Source organism: Thunnus albacares, chromosome 10 (genome assembly GCF_914725855.1).
Source record: "Thunnus albacares chromosome 10, fThuAlb1.1, whole genome shotgun sequence".
Taxonomy (NCBI): domain Eukaryota; kingdom Metazoa; phylum Chordata; class Actinopteri; order Scombriformes; family Scombridae; genus Thunnus; species Thunnus albacares.
The window spans coordinates 22,833,568-22,856,840 of record NC_058115.1 but is presented as its reverse complement, the minus strand read 5'-3'; the positions used below and the strand labels follow the sequence as shown (position 1 = coordinate 22,856,840).

Here is a 23,273-nt window from a genome sequence, read left to right as displayed (position 1 = left end):
AACACATCGATGAGAATGCGCTTTAGTGGTGCAAATTCTCTAATTTACCAAAACCAGTTAACATGTAGTAAACCAGCCTTGACCTGTTTGTAATCCAGTGTTGCTGGTGCATTGCTTTGTCATTTGTATGTTCTCTTCTACTTAAATAGAAGTCAAAATGTTGCTGTAATTTTGTAAAAAAGAAAGAAAAAATCACGTATGCATGTTTTATGTTGTCGTATCAGGGCTGAGGTGAACTCGTGATCTACACCACACTGGTTTCACTCTCACGCTGTAGGGTCACTGAGATTGTTTTTCTTTTTTAAACAAATATTGAGCAACCTTCTCTGCTTTCCCTGCTCTATGCGTGAGCAGGATGGATGTGATGATAAACTTGGTCAAACACAGACGGTAACAGGACAACAGGTGCAAGGCCAAGGTTGCATTGCAGTATTCCTGGTGTGGGGATTTGTGCAGCGGTAAGGATGTGATTCCCTCTCTGCGTGCCATCCAGTGTGCTGTGTACTCTCTGAACACATGTTGGCACCAGTTAGACTTAATTGATGAACATCCAGTCTTTCTTTACCAACGCAGGGCGTTTGTGTTTGTGCGGGAGGCTGCTAAGAATAGCAGGGATTAGAGATTACAGTGAGAGTTAGTGCCTGACTTGGGTGGTTATGTCATTAACTCCTCTACCTGGGATGCACTGTGTCTCCCTGTCACATTCATTAGCTGTCATTGACTGGGGCCAGGATAGAGCAGGCCATGAGATAAAAGTCACTGTGTGCCTGCCAAACCACAGCTTGAGCAATGCCAAGTAGTAATGCACTAATTCTATGAATGGACAATACAGACTTACAATAAGCACATTAGGAGGTGTTTAGTTTTCACTGCTCGCTGAAAACAAAACCAGTGTTTTTTCCATTACTCTCGTGACGAGTGAACTTCCTCTTCTTCTATACCGTCGAGTCGCCATGACTCAACAGTATAGAAGAGGAGGAAGTTCACTCTTGTGTCTGGTGACAACTGTGAGGGATTTACAGTAAATGACCCGTTCTGTTAAAAGGCTCTGGCTCGGGGCCTGGACATTTAGTGCTGCTGCCGCTTTGTGTGCATGTTAAGGAACACAGAAAGGGAAGCAGCAATGGAGCACAAAGCTATCACATTAGCAGGGCTAGGCGATGGTATGCATGAGCGCTGTAGAGTCACTGGAGAAGGGAGGGCTTTATTTTGTGTTTACACAGCAAGAACAGTTACGCAACCCAGATGCAAAGCCGAGATGATGGCAAGAGGGGGGAATGGGAAAAGCACCCTGGGAGAGTTGACACTTGTTAGTGCTCATTGAGGTGCGAACCTTGAATGTGATGTCCTGGCCAACACACTCTCGAAACATCAGCTATGCTTGCCATCTGGCAAACAGAGACGATGACTGCTAGGAACATTTCAGCCATGTTTAAAAGCAAATCATTCTTTCTTTGGATACCGCGCTGTTGCTCTGGTGCTCTCACTCCCATTCATGTGTGTGACCACGCACACATAAAAAATATACTATTGTATCGAGTTTTTAAGTCTTAGAAATGTTATTCATTTTGGTGATGAAAACTATAAATACACATTACTGTGGATGTATAGTGTATTCATATTTACCTTTATGTAGGTGCATGTTAGTATAGAAGTCTCTCTTTTCTTTGCTGTTCTTTCATTACAATGTTCACTGGTCTCTGCTTGGTCTATTGAGGGGATTTTGCACCACACAATGTGTTATTCACACAGAAGTTTCATTTCCGTTGTCTCAAGCTGTGCCCTTTGCAGCAATTGGGCTGCAATTAATTGTAATTTCTTAGATTCAACACCATTTGATTTCAAGTAGTAATTATCAGGCTGTGTGAGAGTCTAGTGGTTTAATGTTCTGTCTATCTTTGATACGTTTTTAATAAAGTCATTAGGGCGTAAATTACTTTCTGCAGCTGCTCTGCTGCTGCTTTATTGAGTCATTAGCAATGATGCATTTGGCCAACAAGATATTTTACCCTCTTCAAGGGGCATTATACAGCAATAAAAGCACATTAGCACATCTTTTAACATGTTTGGTAATACCTTTCTCAGTCTAATTATGTGATGAATCATTCATGAAAAAAATATTGCATATTGTAGGTCACCTTTAGATTATTATCAGACTAACTGCTGTAATTTTTCTTTTGTGGTTTTCAGCTGCCATGATTGCCTGTTAGCCTGTTTATATCCCCCATTGTGCTTTTGGGTGGTCTGATAAATTGGAAGTCAACTATACAGTTTTTAATCAACTTAATTTAAGGAAAAATGACAGCACATAAAATATTCTTTTTACTCATGATAATTCCACTCTTCAAAAATGCCAACTTTCATATACAGTTAATTGGTACTATCGAGGTACTTTGCATAGCATTAATGTGCCAAAGAGTAGACAAATTAATTTGACTAATTGTCATCATTCAAGTAAATTAAGTTTAGTAATAATATAATGATCACAGAAAAAAGAAAACATTCTTCAGGCAAGGAGAGGACTTATATTGAAAGCCTTTATTTAATCAGGGATATTGGTTAAAACAAACAAACCAATTTCAATCACTCAGTGTCTTCTTCAGGGTGGAAATAATGAGTCGAAGTGTTCATGTTGTTTGTCTTTGTGCTCCTGTTTCTAGGCTTGAATCGTTGTGGCATGATGAGCTGAAAAGGCGAGGGCGAGAGGGGGCATCCCTGACAAGAGTCTTTTGGCGGTTCTGCCAAACCCGCATGCTGGTGGCCATCTTTTCGCTCCTCCTCACAATGGTGGCAGGCTTCGTTGGGCCCGTGAGTACTGTTCAAATCCTCCTTTTTCCTTTTATATTCCATTGATTCGACTAATATGCCTTTCAGCGTGGTTGCTGGCTTGGAGTCCCAAGTCCGGGCGTATTTTCTGAAAATCGCTTTATCCCATTTCACGCTGGTCTGAAAATTGAAATGAAAACATACTGGCAGATTACAAAGCGTTAGATAGTGAAACCCATATTAATACCATAGATTAGCTGGTTTGTACCCAGTCACGCTTTGGTCCAGAAATATGCGGTATTTTTTATCTCTCACATTTTTGGCTTGAGATATCCTCCCTAAAAGTGGCCTTAGATACGCATCAGGAAACAGAGATTCAAAGTGCAGATATTTGACAACCAATCAGAAATATTAAATGATCACCTTTAACTGAGGAGTAATTATGTTTGGAGCTCCCAGTTTGTGATCTTATTGAGTCTGTGCTATTGTTCTTTTTGCCGTAAACTGTTTATTTTGATGTCTTGTTAAGTGTACACCACGTGCTTGCTACTGCCCGCAACTAATAGCATTAACTGGATTTCGTTCTTACACAATGCCGTATTTGTCTCAAATTCCTGTTTGATTTATTCAGTGCACTTGCTGACAGAGCAGTGTTGTATATATATCAATTTCTGTTTTATTGTACACATTTTACTTAAAACAAAATGTTAATCTTTTCATGTAGTCTCGGTCTGGCCTTTAAATTGACAGTTTGTCTATATAGCCCCTCTATCCAGTTTTTATGCTTATTTTACTCACATTATCTCTAATCTGTTCATTCAGAATATTTCTCTGTTTTCTCTTTCATCTTCCTCTTCTCATCTTTTTTTGTCGCCTTCATTTGCTCCCTGCCGTGCTTATCTCAATCTATGGTATTTCCTAAATTGTACCCTTTTTATCTCCTTGTTCTTTTTCTCCTCCTTCTCCTGTCCCACTTTATCTCCACCATGTTCCCGCTTTTTGTCTGTGTTCATTTCTGATAATAATTTTTGCTCTGGCACTATTTCATTTCTGTTTCCTCGACCTTCTTTTACACTCTGTCTCCTCTCTCTCTTTTTGTCCCCCAGGCTCTCCTGGTTCGAGCTCTGCTGGAATATACCCAGAGCTCTGAAAGCTGCGTGCCGTATGGCCTGTCTCTGGTAGCAGGGATCTTCCTCTTGGAACTGATGCGCTCCTGGTCTCTGGCGCTCATGTGGGCCGTCAACTACCGCACTGCAGCACGCCTCCGTGGGGCAGCTCTTACTTTTGCCTTCCAGAAGATCCTCCGCCTGCGCAGCACTAAAGACATCAGTCCAGGCGAGGTCGGTGGTATAACCCTGGAGGGGTCTCATCTCCAAATTAACTAAATCATCCCTCGCTGCAGGGCACCACATGCAGATGATTGAGATGGATTTAATTTCTACTCTTACACCATTCCTGCTTAGATCTCTACAAATCCCAAACCCTGAGGGAGGGGAGGCTGTCTAAGATTAGTCATTACACAGCTTAAGAGGAATCATTGTACAACAAGTAAATGTGGGAATAAAGACGACTGTATTCGTAAAATTAGTTTTATAGTCTTAATGGTGAGCTCTCAGTATGTATTGTTTGATAAGGTTTCAGCTTATGTTCATTGTAATTTTTTCTGTAATTTGTAATGTAAGCCACTGTGTCTATACTTAGTTGATCAACATGTGCTCCAGTGACGGCCAGCGGCTGTATGAAGCAGTGTCAGTGGGCTGCCTGCTTGCCGGAGGGCCCCTGGTGGGAATATTGGGTCTTTCCTACACCGCGTACTTCCTGGGTCCCACTGCCCTGCTGGGGTCAGCCATTTTCATCATCTTCTACCCTGCCATGGTAAGACTTCAGCTAGAACATTTGTAACAGTGAGAAAAAAAAGGATGAAAAGATTGTTCAGTTCTAGTTTGGAGCTTTTATGTGAAGCTGCACAATACAGGATTGATTTGTACAGGCACATAAAGCAGAGCAGATGAATACTTTCACACATACGTACAAGCATGCAGGCACAAACGCAGACAACTGTCAGTGTTTTTAATACAGTGTAAATTGCTGTCAACAACACTTTGTAGTTTCATTTCAAGTGCTACCAAGTAATGATCAGACTCATTATAGCAGTGACAAGCAATTTAATTACAACTATTTCTAAAAGTTTTACCAAAAGTAATGATCAGACACATTACAGCTGTGACAAGCAATTTCATTTTAGAAATGTCTAAATGTTTAACCAAAAGTTAATGACCAGAGACTTCATTGTCGACTCATTATTTTCTGAGCTAGAACTTTTTTGAATTTGGTTAGTAGAGGGCATTAGAGGTCATCGATTTAAAATCTTTAAGTTAATTCAGGCTGTTCGAGAACACAACCAACACTTTTTAAAACCATCCTAAGTCTTTTGGTCATCAATCTCCTGTCAACTTTGTAGCTGTTATTTTCAAATTACACCCAGTCTAAGCCGGAGCCTGACAGCCGGAGACCCTGGTATTGATGTGAAAGGCATTTATCACTCTGGTCCCCCAGACAGACCTGCAGCACAGTTAATGTGATTGTGTCTGTTTTCATTTCCTCTCCTGCCACTTATTTCTCTTGTCATCATTTCCTCTGTTCCTGTCTGGACAGATGCTTGCATCGAGGCTGACGGCGTATTTCCGCAAGAAGTGCGTGTCAGTGACTGACCGGCGTGTGAGGCTGATGAACGAGATCTTAGGCTGCATAAAGTTCATCAAGATGTATTGTTGGGAAGATGCCTTTGCGCAGAACATTCACAGTGAGTTGCTGTTGTGTTGCCAAATGACTCCCAAGTGACATCATAATACACTACTCATTTCCTGTTTTTGGTCACGAGCTTGCAATTTTCAAGACATGCAAACATCATGCTGTTCGGTGCTTTTATCAGGCTCTTTATTCACAGCTAAATCACAAGAAAGAGCCACCTCATTTGAACGTCTGTCACTGTTGCAAATTAGTAGCTAAATGATCAGTTTATCACCTGAAATTAGACTTATCCTCTTAGTGAACTGGAAAGATAATCCTGACCCTAAATCCATTTTAATTACTTGCTCTGTTTAAGTCTTTCCCTGTGCCATCCTATAATATCAAGGCCAGTTTGAATCCCTTGGCTTCAAGGTTAATTTGCAAGGTGTTTGGAGCCTTATGATACCTTGAATGACTGTCAAGGCAGCTCTACTTATCCATGAATTAGTGATGGCCTTTTCTCATGAGATCCTTGCTGTAGATTGTAGATAAGGATCATTTTCCCCTTTTAATCATTAGCCTGGTGGGGCTTGTTTTCACTGCTGTCCTGTGATTACCTATTGTAATGATAATTAATTGGCATTCAACGTAATGGCCGACCAGTCTTAAGAGTTACCGTGTCATTCCCTTCAATTACTTTTGTTATTAAATGGATGATCGCAGTGTTTTTGCTCAGGGCCTGTGAATTTTGCTTTGTAGTCCATGCAGACACACGTGTAGCATCCAAAGGGAATCCCACGGGGAATAACGTACCAGAAGGAAGGAGTTCTCATATTTCACACACACAGTGCTGCTAGGCCTAAATTAAAGATGCACAAGCTTTTTGTTTCTGTGTTTGTACCCAGTGAACCGGGTGAACAAAGCAGCTAGCGTGTGCATTTGGGAGATACAAACATGGAAGAGTGGGGGGCAGGATTTGGGCATTAGATTTGGATGGTTGTCAAGGTTCAGCAGGTTTTGAAGCCCCTTTCATGCCATGTATGGGTACGGAGCCCTTGTCCTCCCTCTTGTATCTATTTCTGTCCACTCTCTGTGTATTGGTTAGTGACTCTTAGAGTGTTGTAGATTGAATGTTCACTTGAGAACACTTTGGGAGTCACTCAACCCTTACTTTTCTCTCTTTCTTAGTTTTTTTATCAGCTCTCTCTCTCTCTTTGTTATCTCCTCAACAGAGGTGAGGTCAGAAGAGAGGAGGACACTGGAGCGAGCTGGGGTCATCCAGAGCTTCACAGTGGGTGTGGCTCCCATCGTCGTGGTGATAGCGAGTGTATGCACATTCACTCTGCACATGGCTGTAGGCTATGACCTTACTGCGGCTGAGGTATTTTTACACAAGGACCTACATGCATATATTTATCTGTATCTGGATTCAGATTGGTGTAATGTTCTGCTAACTAACAAATCCCAATAAAATAATATTTCTCGTGTTTCTTTACATTAACCAAATGGATAGGCTTTCAATTTGTAACTTGTTTCAGAGCTGATGTCACAAGAATTTTTTGTGCATCTCAGGAAGCCTTTATGCTGTACTGGTTGCATATAGGACCAGAGAGAACTGCCAGTTCCTTTTACAGGTATTGCCCAAGGAAAAAAATCCTATAATAACTTTCTCCATTTCTACTCACTCTGCCTCAGGCTTTCACCGTGGTTGCAGTTTTCAACTCCATGACCTTTGCCTTAAAAGTCACACCGTTGGCTGTGAGGTCACTGTCAGAGGGCGCTGTGGCAGTCAAAAGATTCCAGGTGAGAAACCTGTCAGCCACCTCTGTCGCTTTTACCCAACACGTTGCCTGGGGTTGATTTCAAGTCTGTGTACACACACAACAGAATATCACAATCCCAATGTTAAAGCATAGACAGAATATTACTATCAAAATGTATATACATGCAGTACCAGTCAAACGTTTGGACACCGTTCTCATTCAAGCGAATGGGAAGGTGCGTCCAAACTTTTGACTGGTACTGTATCACTTGTCAAACAGTGCAAACACTCTATAAAGGTCACCAGACTAAAACAGACTGATAGAATCTGCCTTTTCTGGCTGTCCAGACCAAGCCAATCAAAAGGTACTCCTGTTGATGCTAAAAACACACCCACCTACATCGCATACTGACATTTTCGACATATTGTATTCCAAACACATGGTAAATGTCACATGTTAGTGAGAGATGTTTGCACTGAGCCAACTAGGGTTAAGTAAGCAAACGTTCCTGCCAAGGATGCACCAAAAGGCTCGAGACATTCTGTGGGTTTTTTTTTTACCCCTATGCAGAGCATAAAAAAGTAATGATATACTGAAAGAAGAGGTTGCACTGTGTCTTATGATATTGTCACTGCTATGGTGTGGCCATTAGCATGAGGCTAAGTAATGCAGTCATCACACCAGAGCCACAACCTCAAGTCACAAGTCACAAAGGCAGAAACTTTTGAGGTTTTTTTAATATATTCCCAGCTGTTGTTTTGCGAACGCAGATTTTTTTAGGAAATTTTGGTTGTTTGGTCATCACAACGCGTGGTCGGAGTTAAATGTTGCAAAAGTAACCCGTTGTGTCTGTCTCCACAGAGGCTCTTCATGATGGATGACAGAGAGGTTGTTTTGATCAAAATGGAGGATCCTAGCAATGCAGTAGAATTTCATGATGCCACACTGGCATGGGAAAGGGCACGACCTCCGACCGCAAAAGTCAACTCACCTCCCAAAAAGCAGTATAAGAGAGGAGGGATGAAGCGTGTGCTGCGCAGGGAGAAGCTTAGCCTTTACATTTCCACAGAGGACAGCAAAGGAAACAAGGAAGGTCCCAACGCACAAAGTCTCCTCACAAATATGGAGCAGGACAGTCCACAAAGCACCATCTCCTCCACTCAAAGCATACGACCTCCACTGCACAAGACCCTGCACCGCATTGACCTACGTATTAAGAGGGTACAAACAAATTAATTGAATTAAGGATATTTTTATTTAAGGAGTTAAACAAACCATATGCTCCAGAGTGTTTGCAATGCCACTGTTTTTTCTCTTCCTAGGGTGCACTGGTTGGGATCTGTGGAGGTGTTGGTAGTGGAAAGAGCTCTCTTCTGTCTGCTCTGCTGGGACAGGTGACTGAATGTTGAACTAGATTGCTCAGTTTAAGTTTCCTCCTCAAAAACAGCTATATATCACAAGCATAGCTTTAGCCTTCCTGAAGTTTTTATTCACACACGTCACAAAGCGACGTGAAGCAATTTGAAAAGGAATGTTCCTCGCGTTTTCTCTGCTTCCAACCTTCTGTTTCTGTGTCACAGATGACCCGGTTAGAGGGCAGAGTAGCTGCCAGCGGTGGTTTTGCTTTTGTGTCCCAGCAAGCCTGGATCCTCAATGACTCACTGAAGGAGAACATTCTGTTTGGGAACGAGTACGACCAAGACAAGTAAGCTTAACCATAATGATGTTATTAAGAACAGAAGCCATGATGGTTAAGATTTGTCCCTAATTTTATGTCTCTGTATCCTTGTCAGATATAATGCTGTTCTGGAGGCTTGCTGTCTGCTCCCAGATCTTGCAGAGCTGCCATATGGAGATATGACAGAGGTATCTGTAGAAATGTATATCTTTTCACAACATGTCCACAAAGTCTGTGCTCTTAGAGCTGGATGATTTCTGAAATGGCCTATGCAGCAGTTTAAGTTTGAAATTCAGCGCAACCACAGTAAGAGATGTGGAGGTTTTTTTAGCATATTTTTTACACTTTTTCTCTTTCTAGATTGGGGAGAGAGGTGCCAACCTGAGTGGGGGACAGCGTCAGAGACTGAGCATGGCTCGTGCACTGTACAGCGAGCGGCCCATACTTCTCCTGGATGACCCTCTGAGTGCTGTTGATGCTTGTGTGGGTTCCCATGTCTTTAATAAAGCTATACGGGGAGCCGCCAAAGGCAAGACTGTGCTCTTTGTAACCCACCAGCTGCAGGTGAGGGAAAACATTCCATACATTTTGTCCCCTTTAGTCTGTTTTGCTCTTCTAATGACTGGGAAGTAGTAGTTCTGAGAGCAACATTGCTTATCTGATAACCCTTTACGTTTACAGCTGCAAATGTCTATGCACTGTCTGCAACATTAAATCTGAGCTATTTTGCCTCTGTGCTTTTCTCGTTTTATTTTTCAGTATCTGTCAGAGTGTGATGACATTATTCTGATGAAGGACGGGCAGATTGCAGAGCACGGCACCCATGCTCAGCTAATGGGTAAAGAGCGCGACTATGCCACCTTATTCAACAGCATGCAACAGGAGGTAAGGCCAGGGGCACTTAAGGCACCAGGCCAGTTCTTTTGAATAAAGCATCTTTGCCCCCACTACACAATAACATTGCACAGTACATTACAAGCTGAATAATTCATAAGTCCAGAAAGGCAGGCCCAAAGCTGGGAAATGTTAAAGCCCCCCTGCACTCAAAAGTGTTTTTTCTTCTTCCTTCAGTTGGATGTTTGAGCTTCACTGTGCAAAATGATGTATTTGCAGAGTTTGACACATAAAGGATGTTTTCACATTCATCTGCTGAAAGTGGGAAGTTCCTTTGTGCTCATTAAAAATCTAAATTAGGATTTTAACCACATAATTTAACTTTTTTTTGTGGAAAAACATATCAGGCACAAATTATTACTCAAAGTAGAGTATTTATATACATCTTAAAACATGTCTGGAGGGGATCTTAAATGCATACAAAGCCTTTCATTATTTATGCATGCATTGATTTACTGGTGAGCTGCTAAAGACCCTGTCACAGATATCTCCGTTTAAATGACTCGCAGGGTGTTTTTGTTAAAGCTGCTGTGATTTGTGGCGGTGGCATGTTTGAGGATATTTTCAAAACTCACTGTCTTCCCCTCTTGTTTTTCTGTCTCTTAGAATCTGGTGAAAGAGAATTTAAAAAACAAACAACAGAAGGCAGATGCAGAAAAGGCTGACAGTGCTGTCCAGGTTATCAAGGTCACACCCAGGGTGGACAGCAAAAAAGGAGGTGAGAGACCCAGCCAGCTTTCATACTCCACATGTTGAATTAATGCTGACTGCTCGTTTGCCTGAGAATGGCTTACAAGTAACTTTATTGTTCTTTCCTTCTTGCTTTTTTGGTGCATCTTTTATTTAGAACAACTGATGAAAGCTGAAGAGAAGGGTTCTGGTGCTGTAGCCTGGTCTGTGTATGGAGCTTACATCAAAGCAGCAGGAGGTCCGCTAGTCTTCATCATCAACATTTTCTTCTTCCTCTCCACCACAGGCTGCATAGCCTTCTGTAACTGGTGGCTGAGCCACTGGATCAGGCAGGGCAGCGGGGTGAGTTTGGAGAGGATCCTGCTTCACGATAAAAGACACCTCTCTTTAGTGTTTATTTGGCTCCCAAAAGAAAAATAACTACTATGCTTCAATGAGTTCTGGCAGCCGACTGAGCATTAATCTGAATGTGCATGATTAAAAAAGTAACAGCACCACGGTAAACTTAATTAAAAACAAGCACGAACAGTGAAGAAACAGATGTGCAGCAAAGCAGACGGTGCCATTGAGAAATGTGCTTGGAATAATAAACATCATTGAACTGACTGATTTTCATGTACTTTTTGTATGCCAAAGTGTGCTGTGCTCAATTTCATTAGAGGCAAAATTCACTACATGGGAAAAAAATTAGATTTTTTTTCTCAGTCTTTGTAATTTGTTGCTCCATCTGCCCTCAGAACACATCATCAATCTTGGTGAACGAAACGATGGCGAGCAACAGCATGAGGCTCAACCCTCACATTCAGTACTATTCAACTGTTTACGTCCTCTCCATGGGAGCTGCTTTATTTCTGAAGACAATCAGAGGGCTGGTGTTTGTAAAGGTAAGCCATCCCCTCAGAGACGTCCCTCTTTGGACATGCTCTGTCCACTTAACCACTGATGAACCTTAAAGTGATAGCGGCATTTGAAAGGAATATAAAAAGTTGATATATTGGTGTTGCACAGTTAAGCAATGCTCCCCACTGATTGTCTTTATTGTCATTTGTTCATGCTCTCTTCCCATGTTATTAGCGTATTATTATTATTATTAGCTTCAGAACAGCTGTGTGTGTTTGCGTGCGTGCGTGCGTGCGTGCGTGCGTGCGTGCGTGCGTGCGTGCGTGTGTGTGTGTGTGTGTGTGTGTGTGTTTGCCTGGGAAACAAAGAGGCAGACAGAAGCGCTGTGTGTGCACTTGTGTGCGCACTTGTGTGCGTGCATGTCAGCACCCCTTCGGGTGTGTGTCCTCTTTTTCAAGCTAACCCATCCTGACACTGCATTGCAGAGGTTAGGTCCCCATGTTAATGTGTGCCACTTGAAATTGCTAATTTTTCAAAGATGGCTAATCTTTTTTTACTCTTAGCTGTGATGAGATCTTTGGGAGTGTTGAATATTCCATTAATAGAATTAATTTGTTCTCTGCTGCCACATGTAATTTCTGTCCAATTGGTGAAATGTCTCTTGCGCATTAGGTCATGACCTTTATGTCAGCCTCCCAGAAACTCATTATAAATGAAGATTTGACAGCTTGCCTTGTGCGAAAAAATAAATACCAACTGTGCACATGCTAAGCATATGGTGAAGTAGCGCTTGTAATACTGCAAGCGACATACAGTACAAGTGCCACTGCATTTATTCATTGTGTGTATTTATTTTGTCTGAGCACATCGATAGATGATTTCCATCCAACTGTGTGTTTATCCAAGCTAAGATTTTTTCCATATGTTTCTTTAAGTTGTTTATTTACATGTGCCAGGTCTCATGTTCAAACACGGCTGTTGTTTGTGTTGACAGTGCACGGTGAAGGCTGCCTCCGTGCTCCACGACAAGCTGTTCCGCCGACTCCTCCTCAGCCCCATGCACTTCTTTGATACAACACCTCTGGGTCGTATCCTGACCCGCTTCTCCAGAGACATGGATGAGGGTGAGGCTTGATTTGTCTTGACGGTGAATTTCTCCCCCCCAAGAGAGCACTCAGTCAGTGAAGTCACCCTGGTTGACAAGGTGTAGTGCCAAGACACAGTGTGATTTGACATGAAGCATTTTCCCTAGTGAGTGGCTCTCTGTTATCCACTTCACTAGTGTCTTTGCTTGACATGTTGATTTGTGGCTTGCATCTTTTTGGGCGGTTGGTTTTGTTTCAGAGAATAATATTTTTGGAGAATCTATTGTGCTCTAATTTTGTGAAAATAACACTAAAAGACACTAAGAGAGTGACAAAGAAAAAGTTTTCTTCACATATAGATATAAATAGATCCAACATCACACAGTGTGTCTCATGTAGTTTATGTCTTCTCCCCACAGTGGATGTGCGTCTCACCATGCAAGCTGAAATGCTGCTGCAGAACCTGACTCTGGTGCTGTTCTGCCTGGGGATGGTGGGCATCATCTTTCCCTGGTTCCTGGTCTCCATCCTGCCCCTCGTAGTCTTCCTTTGCATTGTCAACCGTGTGTCCAGGTCAGACTCTCATCACTTCTGTTGATATCATGTCTATCAGCATTGAGTCTGAGATACAAGCAGACTCCTTACAAGCAATCTGAGCAGAGTTAACAGAAAAAAACAACATCAACACGGAACTTAAAGATGCTAAAAACCTCTGTAGAGCTGCAAAGTTGTGATTTTTGCACAATAAGTTACCAATTTCACATTAGAGGAGTCACCTGATTACATGATAATATAAACATATTGAAAAAAACTCATTTCATTTTCAAAAGTAGGATGTTTTTAATATTGAGTCATTCATGTTTAAATACATTTTAAGTAATATAACAAGTACTTTCTGTATCGTGTAAATGGGCATTGGTATTTAGTATGATGAATTAGCTAACACATGATATTCTAATTGGTAACTTTCATTCGTGAGTGACTTCAAATTGTACCAAGATAAAAGTGAGGGTAAGTACCAGTGAGAGAAGCGCTGTGATAATCTTTATCTGCAAGTGTGTGGACTGTTATCGGACATTGATTTAATTTTTCACAGCTTCTGTTCTGTGGTAAATGTGCCTTGGATGATCTGATGACTCTGCTTTAGTCATTATTTACGGTTTTGCAGAAATTGTGCAATAAAGGTGAATCCACTGAGGGGAACAACAGCTCGCTGGTATCATGGGAAATAACCACAGTATCTTGTTATTTCCTCTATCAGAGAGATCAAGAAGAGCACATGACTGTGTGTTATTGTTGTGCTGGAAGGTACAAAAAGGAGATACATTAATAGTACTAATATTATTTTACATATAAGAATGTGTATGTAATATATACATTTCATTTATAGCATTCCAACATAAAAGTAATGGCAGATATATGATGACATATATGGCGATTTTGATTTTAGAATGTTATTTGTCTGTCAAAGCTGAATTTTTGGAGGAAACATTGACTTAATTTAAATTGCTTTAGATCATCCTCCTGTGGATATGTATAAGTTGATATCTTGTCCCCACATAAACTGGAATTCTTGATTTCTTTAATCAGATCTGATACCAGTTTGCCTCTTGAGGGATCAGCTTAATTACAAAATATTTCATTAATGTTTTAAAAGACAGTCGATTTGTATGTAATGCCAGTGGAATTACTGATAAACTTTGATTTGAATGTTAAGTGCACTAAAATCAAAGGACATGATCCGCAAAGATTACAAAAAGGTAGTGATCACCCTTGGCAATACTGTTTCAAAGGATGAAATACTGTATCTTACATAGTCACGATGTCCCAGGATATGTATGGATGTTACATCAAACTGGATCTCCCATTGAAATTACCCGCTTCTAAAGCAGCCTTTATTGAATTCTGAAATGAAACTGCCCAGGGCATAAACATGTTTGTCTGGATCACAGCCCCGAAGCGAGGAAGTGTCATGTTCTTTCCCTCTCTCTTCTCTGCTTTTATGAGAAAACCAAAGTGATTCATGGGAGACTTGTAATTCACATGCACCATCCATTCTATCTTGGCGTCTAAAAGTAGAAAGATGCCCCACCTTTGTCAATAAACCCTCTCTCGCTCACACTACCCCGTGGACAGCGAGTCTGTTGTCTCTCCGGCTGCCAAGTATACGGCCGTCTGTGTGCGATGATGCTCATAATGTTACAGGCATGCATCAGATAGTGGCAAACGACCGGTGCTCTGTCAGGAGAACGGGTGCTGCGCCGTGGACCGTGTCCCTCTCTGTCCACTGTGACATCATTACCTGCCTGCCACACAACTGCATCATTAGAGCTGATGCATTTTCCATTCCCTCATCTCTCAGTCATGTTTGAGTATCTCCATGTAATGTGTGTGCTTCTTCTAAGATCGTCTCTTTTGTAAATACTGTGGCTCAGTTTAGGAGTGAAGTGTTTTTCGTCATTATTTCCCAATTGAGTGTAATTTATTGTGAAGACTCCTCACATGCGGAACAGTCAAAATACCCAGCTCCCAACTGCACATAATAACATACCATTGTCATTCAAATGAGGCAACCCTGAGTGTCTTTCCAATTCACTTAATAAGGATTTTCACAGCATTTTAGGATTAGCAATCAAAATAAACTTAGTTGTAATTCATTTCTGGAGTTAGCCTGTATCTGCCTGTAAATAAGAATGTATACTTTAAGATGCTGTAGCATTGAATTATCCATCAAAATATGAATCGGTGTACCAATTTGTGAAAAATACCCATTTAATCATCTTCAATCATATGTTTTACAGAAATTATGAATTCCTTAAATGTAAAACATCCTTTTCCACCTTTTTTTAGGGTTTTGATCCGTGAGCTGAAGCGCCTGGAAAACGTCAGCCAATCACCATTCACCTCTCACATCACCAGCAGTCTTCAGGGACTCTCCACCATCCACGCCTACGGAAGAGGGCGCGACTTCCTCCAAAGGTGAGTGTAATGGCGTCTGTCAGAGAGGAGCCGTGTACCTCCTGTGTCTCCAGGTTCCCCGTGGAGATCATTAAAGTTTCATTTTTATTTTATCTCTCCTTGTAGATTTTCAGTTTAGGTTAGTGAAGAAGCACATATACCAAACCTCATACCAGGAGATTTCCCCTAAGTGAGCATGTGCAGAGTTCTGCTTGGTTTTGCACAAGCTGAAGTGTGTTTATCTCTCTTTTCAGATATCAGGAATTGCTGGACACCAACCAGGCCTCCAACTACCTCTTCAGCTGCGCTATGCGTTGGCTGGCTGTCCGCCTGGACCTCATCAGCATCTCTCTTATCACTGCTGTAGCACTTCTCATTGTCTTCATGCACAAACAGATACCTCCAGCCTATGCGGGCCTGGCCATATCATACGCAGTGCAGGTTCGTAAACAAACACATTACACACAAACAAACAAAAATGTGGCACAGTGAAGCCTACTCTGTTCTTAACAGCCACCATAAAAGTGCCTTTAAAGTGCTTTAGAGTGGACTTTTACTTTAACATATTCAGGGGTTAAAGTCCTCAGGCACCATGTCTGATTTCAGGCATAGAGCAGTTTTAAATTCATATGATACTTAATTCAATACATTGTACACATTTCTTCCTGGACAGCTTTTCAGGCTCACAAATCTCTTCTTGCTTTAATCCCTGCATTTTGCATCTATTTAATGGATTTGCTCATTTGACAGCAGTTTAAGACCGGTCGCACTGTGAAGCTCTCATGTCTTTTTGGCCAACTGTTTGCATGTAAATTTGAGCGAAAAAAATTGTCCCTACTTATTACATCCTCTCTGGATCAATAAAAGTTAAAGAGCTAGCGTGTCATACATGGTTCAACCCCATTTATTCTCCTATTTGAAGTAGGACACGTCAAACGACTGCATACATACAAGGGTAAAAACAGAAAAGAGATTCTGTGTTGAAGGAACGTTTGTGTCATCGTTAAGCTGTCTGATGTTCTTTTTTTTTTCTTCTTTTTTTTTAATGCTCAGTGGTTTAGTGCATGTCAAAATCGACAGAGTCATGTCAGCCATGGCAGAGGAATATGAATCTAAATCGATTGGCTGGATTATGAATGAGCCGTATCAGCACATCTGTTTATTAGGCCGTTCATCTTAAAATGTTTTACTGCTCATTCGTTGAAGGGAAGCAGCACACATAAATAGCAAGTGTTTCACAGTAATTGGTGTGACAGTGTTAATCATTAACCTTCCACCTCTCTCTCTACTTTTCTGTCACCTGCAGCTGACTGGCTTGTTTCAGTTCACGGTGAGGCTGCTCACAGAAACCGAGGCTCGGTTTACATCAGTAGAGAGGATCAATCATTATATAAAGGTAAGAGCATTGATTAGCACTGTGAGGAAGGTGGATTATGTGGCACTGAGGTATATTGTACATGGTTATGTACACTGGGACACTGGACATTATCTAGAAATCAAACCACACTGCCCAGTGTAACAGAATAGTTGAATTCAGGGCATTTGCTTGTCCAGACGTGTGTTTTTGATGTGTATATGTGATTGTATATGTGTGATAAACACAGCAGGAAGCAGATAGAAACCCAGTGTGAGGTCTTTACACAGTCCAGAGCACATGACAGGGCTTGTTTCACACAACAGCCATCATTTTTCTTTTTCCGTCTCAAGTGTCAGGAAAAGCTCACAGAGAGAGAATCACTACAAATCAGCTGGGGGGGGCTTGAACCTCCACAGAGATTCAGAGATTAATACCTGATACCATCGCTGTTCCTTATCTCAGTCTCTAGAGAGTGAAGCACCGCGACAAAGTCTCGAGGCAGCCGCTCCTGCCCCCTCCTGGCCTCAGCAAGGAAAGATCACCTTCCAGGATGTTGAGATGCGTTATCGTGATGATCTGCCGCTGGTGCTTAAGAATCTGTCCTTCACCATCCTGCCTGAAGAGACCATCGGCATTGTGGGCCGCACAGGATCAGGTATGAGTGACCCTTTATGTTCCCCAGCCAGAAGCAATTTCAGCCTTTTTTTATTTTTTTAACATTTCTTCCTCAACTTGTACACACACTTGTTCATGCAGTATATTTTATTTACAGGAAAGTCCTCCCTGGGTGTAGCTCTGTTCAGACTTGTCGAGCTGATTGGAGGCTCTATTATCATTGACGGAATCAATATTGCCCAGATTGGACTGGATGACCTGCGGAGCAAGCTAGCCATCATTCCTCAAGAGCCTGTACTCTTCATTGGCACTGTCAGGTAATCCAATGATAATTATTTGTATTAACAAGAATGGTAATTTGTCTATTGCTTTATGCTTTCAAAATGTACATTGCCTTTAGTCAATTTGCATATTTAAAGCTAAAATTAACAGCATATAGTATACATCTCTGTCAATAATCCATTTTATTACTGTCCTCCACCATTTTCTTGATATTGTCTGTCTGAATATTTTTTGGGCATATACTATTTATTGTGTTTGGGGCCAGCAGTAATCTGGGCTGTGCCTATCAGTGTAAATCATAAGCCACACCATTGGGAAATCATAACAGAAACAAGAATGGTGCTAAGCAGTCAGGAATGAAAGAACAGATAAGCTAAATTCGAAAGGCAATACAGATTCAAAAACAAAACATCAGCACCGTTTTTATAAAAACTTCCATTTGGTTGCTTTATTGATCCCGTTTACCTCAGCCTCAGGTGAGAGTTGCTCTTGGTCAGCTGAGGGGTGAGAGTGCAGTATCAGCAATACACTGTATGTCTTGTCTTAATGTGAAGTTGTCATAATATTGAATCCAATTTAAAATGACGAATTATTCCCCAATAGGACCAATTTAGACCCATGGGACCAATACTCTGATTCCCAGATATGGGAAGCTCTTGAGAAGACACATATTAAAGAGATGGTAAGTGATAAAATGGTTAAACAGTGTCAAATTATGCTAAATTACACATACTTGAATAGAAAATGCCTGTAACAATTGTTCTCTTCCCTCTGTGTATCTTTGACCCTCCTCAGGTCAGCCAGCTGCCTCACTCCCTCCACTCGGAGGTAACAGAGAACGGGGAGAACTTCTCAGTGGGAGAGCGACAGCTACTCTGTGTGGCCAGAGCTCTGCTGCGAAACAGCAAGGTGCTGATTGTATAATTCTGCTATTTCACATTTACATGTGTAACATTGTTTGGGATGGGTGATGACAGCAATTCAAGTAAGAGGTTCTCCTCATTTTTATAATGGGAAAACAGAACCCCTGTGTGCTCTCCCTGCATGAGATAACACTGCCCCCTAGTGGCTAGAATCATAACTGCAGCTCATTAACCTTTTTATAAAAGCATGAACAAGGCATCAGCAGCATCATATATGTTTTTCCTGGTTTGTTGTGTTAATAGTGTTTTATGTTACATGTTAACCAGTAAAAAAATCTTGTACAGTTATACAATAAGCATAGGCACCATGAGTTCAAAACCATTTCTTTGTTAATTCTTAATGATATCTTCTTCCTCCTCTTTATTGTCTTGTCTTCTTTATCTGATATTATTTCTGTAACATTTGCTTTTTCTCCCAGATTCTCATATTGGACGAGGCAACGGCAGCCACCGACACTGAGACAGATCGTCTGATCCAAGAGACCATTCGCTGTGAATTTGGCAGCTGCACCACCCTCATCATCGCCCATCGTCTCAACACTGTGATGAACTGCAGCAGGGTCATGGTCCTGGACAACGGCCAGGTTTGTATTAATGCAACATGACTGGTGCTGCAGGATCCGGCCTCTGGTTGAAACTCATTACCAAGTTGAAACACACCTGATTTATTGCGTGAATTGGTCCCTTTGAGCTGATGGATTGGATAAGACAGCGCACACTTTACTTTGGTGGTCTTGTGTGTCACCCTTTAACTCTGTTAATAGAGTTCACCTGGCTTTTTAAGGATTTATCATTGTGGAGACTGTAGAGGGGTGAATGAAACGTGATGAATGCATGAGGATAGATGAGCTCCATGGTGTTGTCCTTAATTTGCAGCACAGTGAGGGAGGCGACCCTCCAACTGGGTGACCATGATCAAGCGACCACTTGCAGGCCAACCCAGGACTTTTGCTATATATCCTCTTTGTCTCTCTTTATTATTAATTGTGTGTAGCTGTACTATAAGCTATCCAAAAAAGGAGAAATTGCAAAAAAGCTTTTGAGCCACGTCAACAACAGCTGAGTGTTAAGTACCTATTAGTAATCAATTAGCTACAGAAGTTACAGAAACTTGTATCATTCACTAAAGCATAAAGGGGCTTTCTAAGGACAATATTTTCCAGACATTAAAATTCTTTTCATATACTGCCTGCGGGAAATAACTTAGGTTGCAATATTCTTAGAGGAAATATGTCTGATTTTTTCTTCTTTCTCCCTACACAAGTTCATAGAATGAGTAAGTCGATTCTCTGGCTTTGTATATTAGTTCTGATCATTGTTTTTATCCTTTTCGTTCTCATAGATTTTGGAGTTTGACAGTCCCGTTGCTTTGCTGGCAGATGAAAACTCAAGATTCAGAGCCATGATAGAAGCATCAGAAAACCAAAGCAGATGAAAGATGATGGAGCTGAACGTTTGGATGCAAGCTGTGACACCACAAAGTATTCAGTGAAATACCTGAAATGCACAAAAATACAATTAACCCAATCCTGCCATGGTGTGAAAGTGATGTGTTAAGAAATACAGAGACTCTTTGCGATAGCTGCTCTGTGTAACAATGTCTGCTTATTTCCAAACCAAAGACCCCAGGGACAACATTTCTGATGGATACGTCAAATCTTACTATGCAAAGAAAGACATCATAGCCTCCTGCTCTTTGCCACCCTGTTGCAAAAGCTATTTCCTGGAGGCCAAATAATTAACTGCAAGTGAAACAGAGCAATGACTCTGTCAATAGCACTTTATATTTCATGTGGACACATGGAAGCACATGTGAGGCCCCTTTTTTCATCTGTCTCCGGGACAGCTTATCAGTAAAACTCAGACTTAGTTTTAGTCATTTTATATTTGTAACCAAAACCTCACTGTGCAGGAATTTACTGTTAAGGAAAGAATGTTGTAGATCAGATTAACAATCAACATTTATATATCATGATAGGTTAGAAAATTTATCAGTTAGTAATTATTATTCAACACATTAATCTAAATCTTAAAAAAAATACATGGTGACCATTCCATTGAGGCACTGTCTAAAAATGTTTCACTGTTTGTTTGTTTTTTTTTATGTTTGATGCATCTAGTTCAATGTTATTGTGCAGTCATTTCAGTAAATTATTGCAGATGCAATATGTGCCTAGAGCTGTCCATATTTCAGGTTATATAATGGAATTAGCCATGTAAGCATGCTGTTATAGATGGCATGCATGTACTGTGTTTTTTAAAAATGAGCTAATGTTTCCTCTAAATCCAAATGCTGGAGTTTAAAATCTACACATTTTACACTGACAGTATTGTTTTTACCAGCAAGGTAGCAGTAGTGTTGAAGAAAAGTACGTTACACAGTTGCAATTGCAGATGTCAACCATGGTACAGTATGTTATTAGCAACAAAGCTGAAATTGATCGTCAAGATGTGTCTTCAAATGTTGTGTTTTCAGTAAAAACTGAGGATTGTAAACTTCTGCCTTATAATCAAGTATGTGCTGAAAAAACATGAAGAGTGCAATATGTTTCTATTGCATTGATACATTTTCAAGATTGCCTTTGTACACTTGAGATTGTAATGTTGCAATATATTTTTTGTAAGTGGTTGATTTTTGTTATGAAGGATCTTTTTCAATAAAAGTATTTGTATACTTATTTGTACTTTTTTTTATTGGTCTATCTGATAATGTAATGGACACATTTATAAGAAGCTTAAATATTCCACTAGACAATTGTCAGATTGTCATCAACTTCTCAGAACAGCTTAGCGCAGGAATAGAGTTAACACCTTTTACATAACACACACATAGGGTTAAAAGGGTCGAGTGACATAATGTGTGTTCACCTCAAAGTGTTTTGAAGTGTTTAAAGGTCCGAGTCACAGCGAAGATCTGCTCACATACACTGTAAAACAGCAAATAAAGAAATCCACTTGTTTAAGCCCTGAGATCAACAGCAAGTGAAGAAAGATCAAACTGAAGCACTAAAATGTTGTGACCTGCCCCTCTGGTAGCTTGTTCCTGGACATCATTGAATACCATTTTTTGGGTTTCTGCACTAAACTAGCCCGTCAGCAACGCACTTAACTTGCTCCACACACAAACACACACCTGTTAAACAGCTGACAATGTGCTGCTATCAGGCCATTATGTGCACTGTGAGGAAACCAGTCAGCTCTTAGCAAATGTCATAAATTCCTTAACGAGGCAAGAAAATACTTGGAAGTCTTGAAGCCGAACAGGCGCGAAAGGAACTATTTATTTGTTCTTATATTTACAAAACACAACACAAAAATGACACTGTATGTCCAGTCTAAAGCAAAGATGTATGTGTGTGTGAGTCGAAGAGAGATAAACAACTTTGTACACAAACAACTGGACTTGCTCGATACCCTACTCTCATCATCCATTGATTAGTAATTGCATATCAATAACTGAAAGCCTTTGTAATTCTTGTCCAGGTTTCATTTCTTTGCAACATGAGTTAACCTTATCTTGTAAACCCACAGTTTCCTGCCCTCTATACTGTTATCTGTCACTCAAATGTATCACTCTGTCAGTCTTCCTTGACTGAATCTGAATAGTAAATATTTGTTTTAACATTACATTATAATGATAGAAGACCACTGAACTGCCACTGTTGGATGTTTTAACACCTAAGATTAAGAAACTGCAAATTAATATGTGTCTGTCGTTCATTCTTTACTCCTACTGTACATTATGGTGAAATACCTGCTCATAAATAACCGGCTAGGGGGGCCCCTAGGGCAAAAATGAGCAGCTGGGCCTCTCTGTAAACCCACTGTTAGTCCCACTCTCGATGGAACATGTGCAGTTTTTCCCTGCTTTCCCTGCTTCCCTGTTTCCTGGTCCCAGTTTGCTGTGTGGTATTTTGACTCAACACATTAATTTAGAAATATACAAAATATGAGCTCAAAACTGCAGAAGAATAAAACTAAACATTGACACAGGGACCTTTTTCAAGAGGTCCTCAAAATTAGGTAATAAAGTAGGACACACCTCAAGGCCATTATCATGTCAGTTGATTTTGTTCTTTAGTGGCATGTATTTCAAAACAATTTTAAATTCAATTTTGCACAAACCTATTGATAGGCCTTCAGGCTCTGTGGAGTTCAGGAGCAACTAATTGTTAATCCAGCCTTGTCCACAACTGTGCACATTCAGAATCCATGCATCAACCTTGAATGTTTCAGACTTGCACAACAATCTGTCCTTTGTTCTATGGTCTCTGTTGTATATCAACCTGTGTTAACCTGTGAAGGAGACATTTGAGTTTGTGAATGTGAAGTAAAGATTTGTTGCTGAAGAAAAACGTTACACATACACAAAGATGCGCACACTCAGCAAGGCCAAGGCCACACTTGTAACTTCAGTGTATGCATGGGTAACCTCAGCGTCACACACGGAGTGGGAACTCTCAGTTTCACACAGTTTTCTGCTTTGAATCTGTAGCCAGATGTTCACAGATGTTCTTTTTTCTCTTTGTGTAACCTCAGTATTTACATAATTTGTGTACAAATTCTACTTGGACATTCTCATATAGGACTGCAACTAATGATTATTTTCATTATTGACTAATCTGTTGATTATTTTCTCAATTAATCAATTAGTCATTTGGTCTACAAAATTATGAAAAATGTTGATCACTG

At 40.8% G+C, this 23,273-nt stretch overlaps 1 protein-coding gene across 4 annotated transcripts in view; it reads left to right on the top strand.

Annotated features, from left to right (window-relative positions):
- wu:fb13g09 (multidrug resistance-associated protein 5) overlaps window positions 1–21,259 on the top strand; it is a 36,219-nt gene extending 14,960 nt beyond the window's left edge. For all 4 annotated transcript variants that reach the window (XM_044363473.1, XM_044363475.1, XM_044363476.1 and 1 more), the window contains 26 exons: window positions 2,661–2,808; window positions 3,873–4,106; window positions 4,468–4,641; window positions 5,422–5,569; window positions 6,729–6,877; window positions 7,192–7,299; window positions 8,121–8,480; window positions 8,582–8,653; window positions 8,840–8,964; window positions 9,053–9,125; window positions 9,298–9,501; window positions 9,697–9,822; window positions 10,438–10,549; window positions 10,679–10,863; window positions 11,259–11,405; window positions 12,356–12,485; window positions 12,866–13,019; window positions 15,297–15,425; window positions 15,659–15,845; window positions 16,711–16,800; window positions 17,224–17,416; window positions 17,534–17,693; window positions 18,262–18,340; window positions 18,454–18,567; window positions 19,001–19,165; window positions 19,924–21,259. In XM_044363473.1, the coding sequence (XP_044219408.1) occupies window positions 2,661–2,808; window positions 3,873–4,106; window positions 4,468–4,641; window positions 5,422–5,569; window positions 6,729–6,877; window positions 7,192–7,299; window positions 8,121–8,480; window positions 8,582–8,653; window positions 8,840–8,964; window positions 9,053–9,125; window positions 9,298–9,501; window positions 9,697–9,822; window positions 10,438–10,549; window positions 10,679–10,863; window positions 11,259–11,405; window positions 12,356–12,485; window positions 12,866–13,019; window positions 15,297–15,425; window positions 15,659–15,845; window positions 16,711–16,800; window positions 17,224–17,416; window positions 17,534–17,693; window positions 18,262–18,340; window positions 18,454–18,567; window positions 19,001–19,165; window positions 19,924–20,016 (3,859 nt within the window). In that variant the 3' untranslated portion in view covers window positions 20,017–21,259. The remainder of the gene's footprint in view (window positions 1–2,660; window positions 2,809–3,872; window positions 4,107–4,467; window positions 4,642–5,421; window positions 5,570–6,728; window positions 6,878–7,191; window positions 7,300–8,120; window positions 8,481–8,581; window positions 8,654–8,839; window positions 8,965–9,052; window positions 9,126–9,297; window positions 9,502–9,696; window positions 9,823–10,437; window positions 10,550–10,678; window positions 10,864–11,258; window positions 11,406–12,355; window positions 12,486–12,865; window positions 13,020–15,296; window positions 15,426–15,658; window positions 15,846–16,710; window positions 16,801–17,223; window positions 17,417–17,533; window positions 17,694–18,261; window positions 18,341–18,453; window positions 18,568–19,000; window positions 19,166–19,923) is intronic.
- Window positions 21,260–23,273: the final 2,014 nt, after the last annotated feature.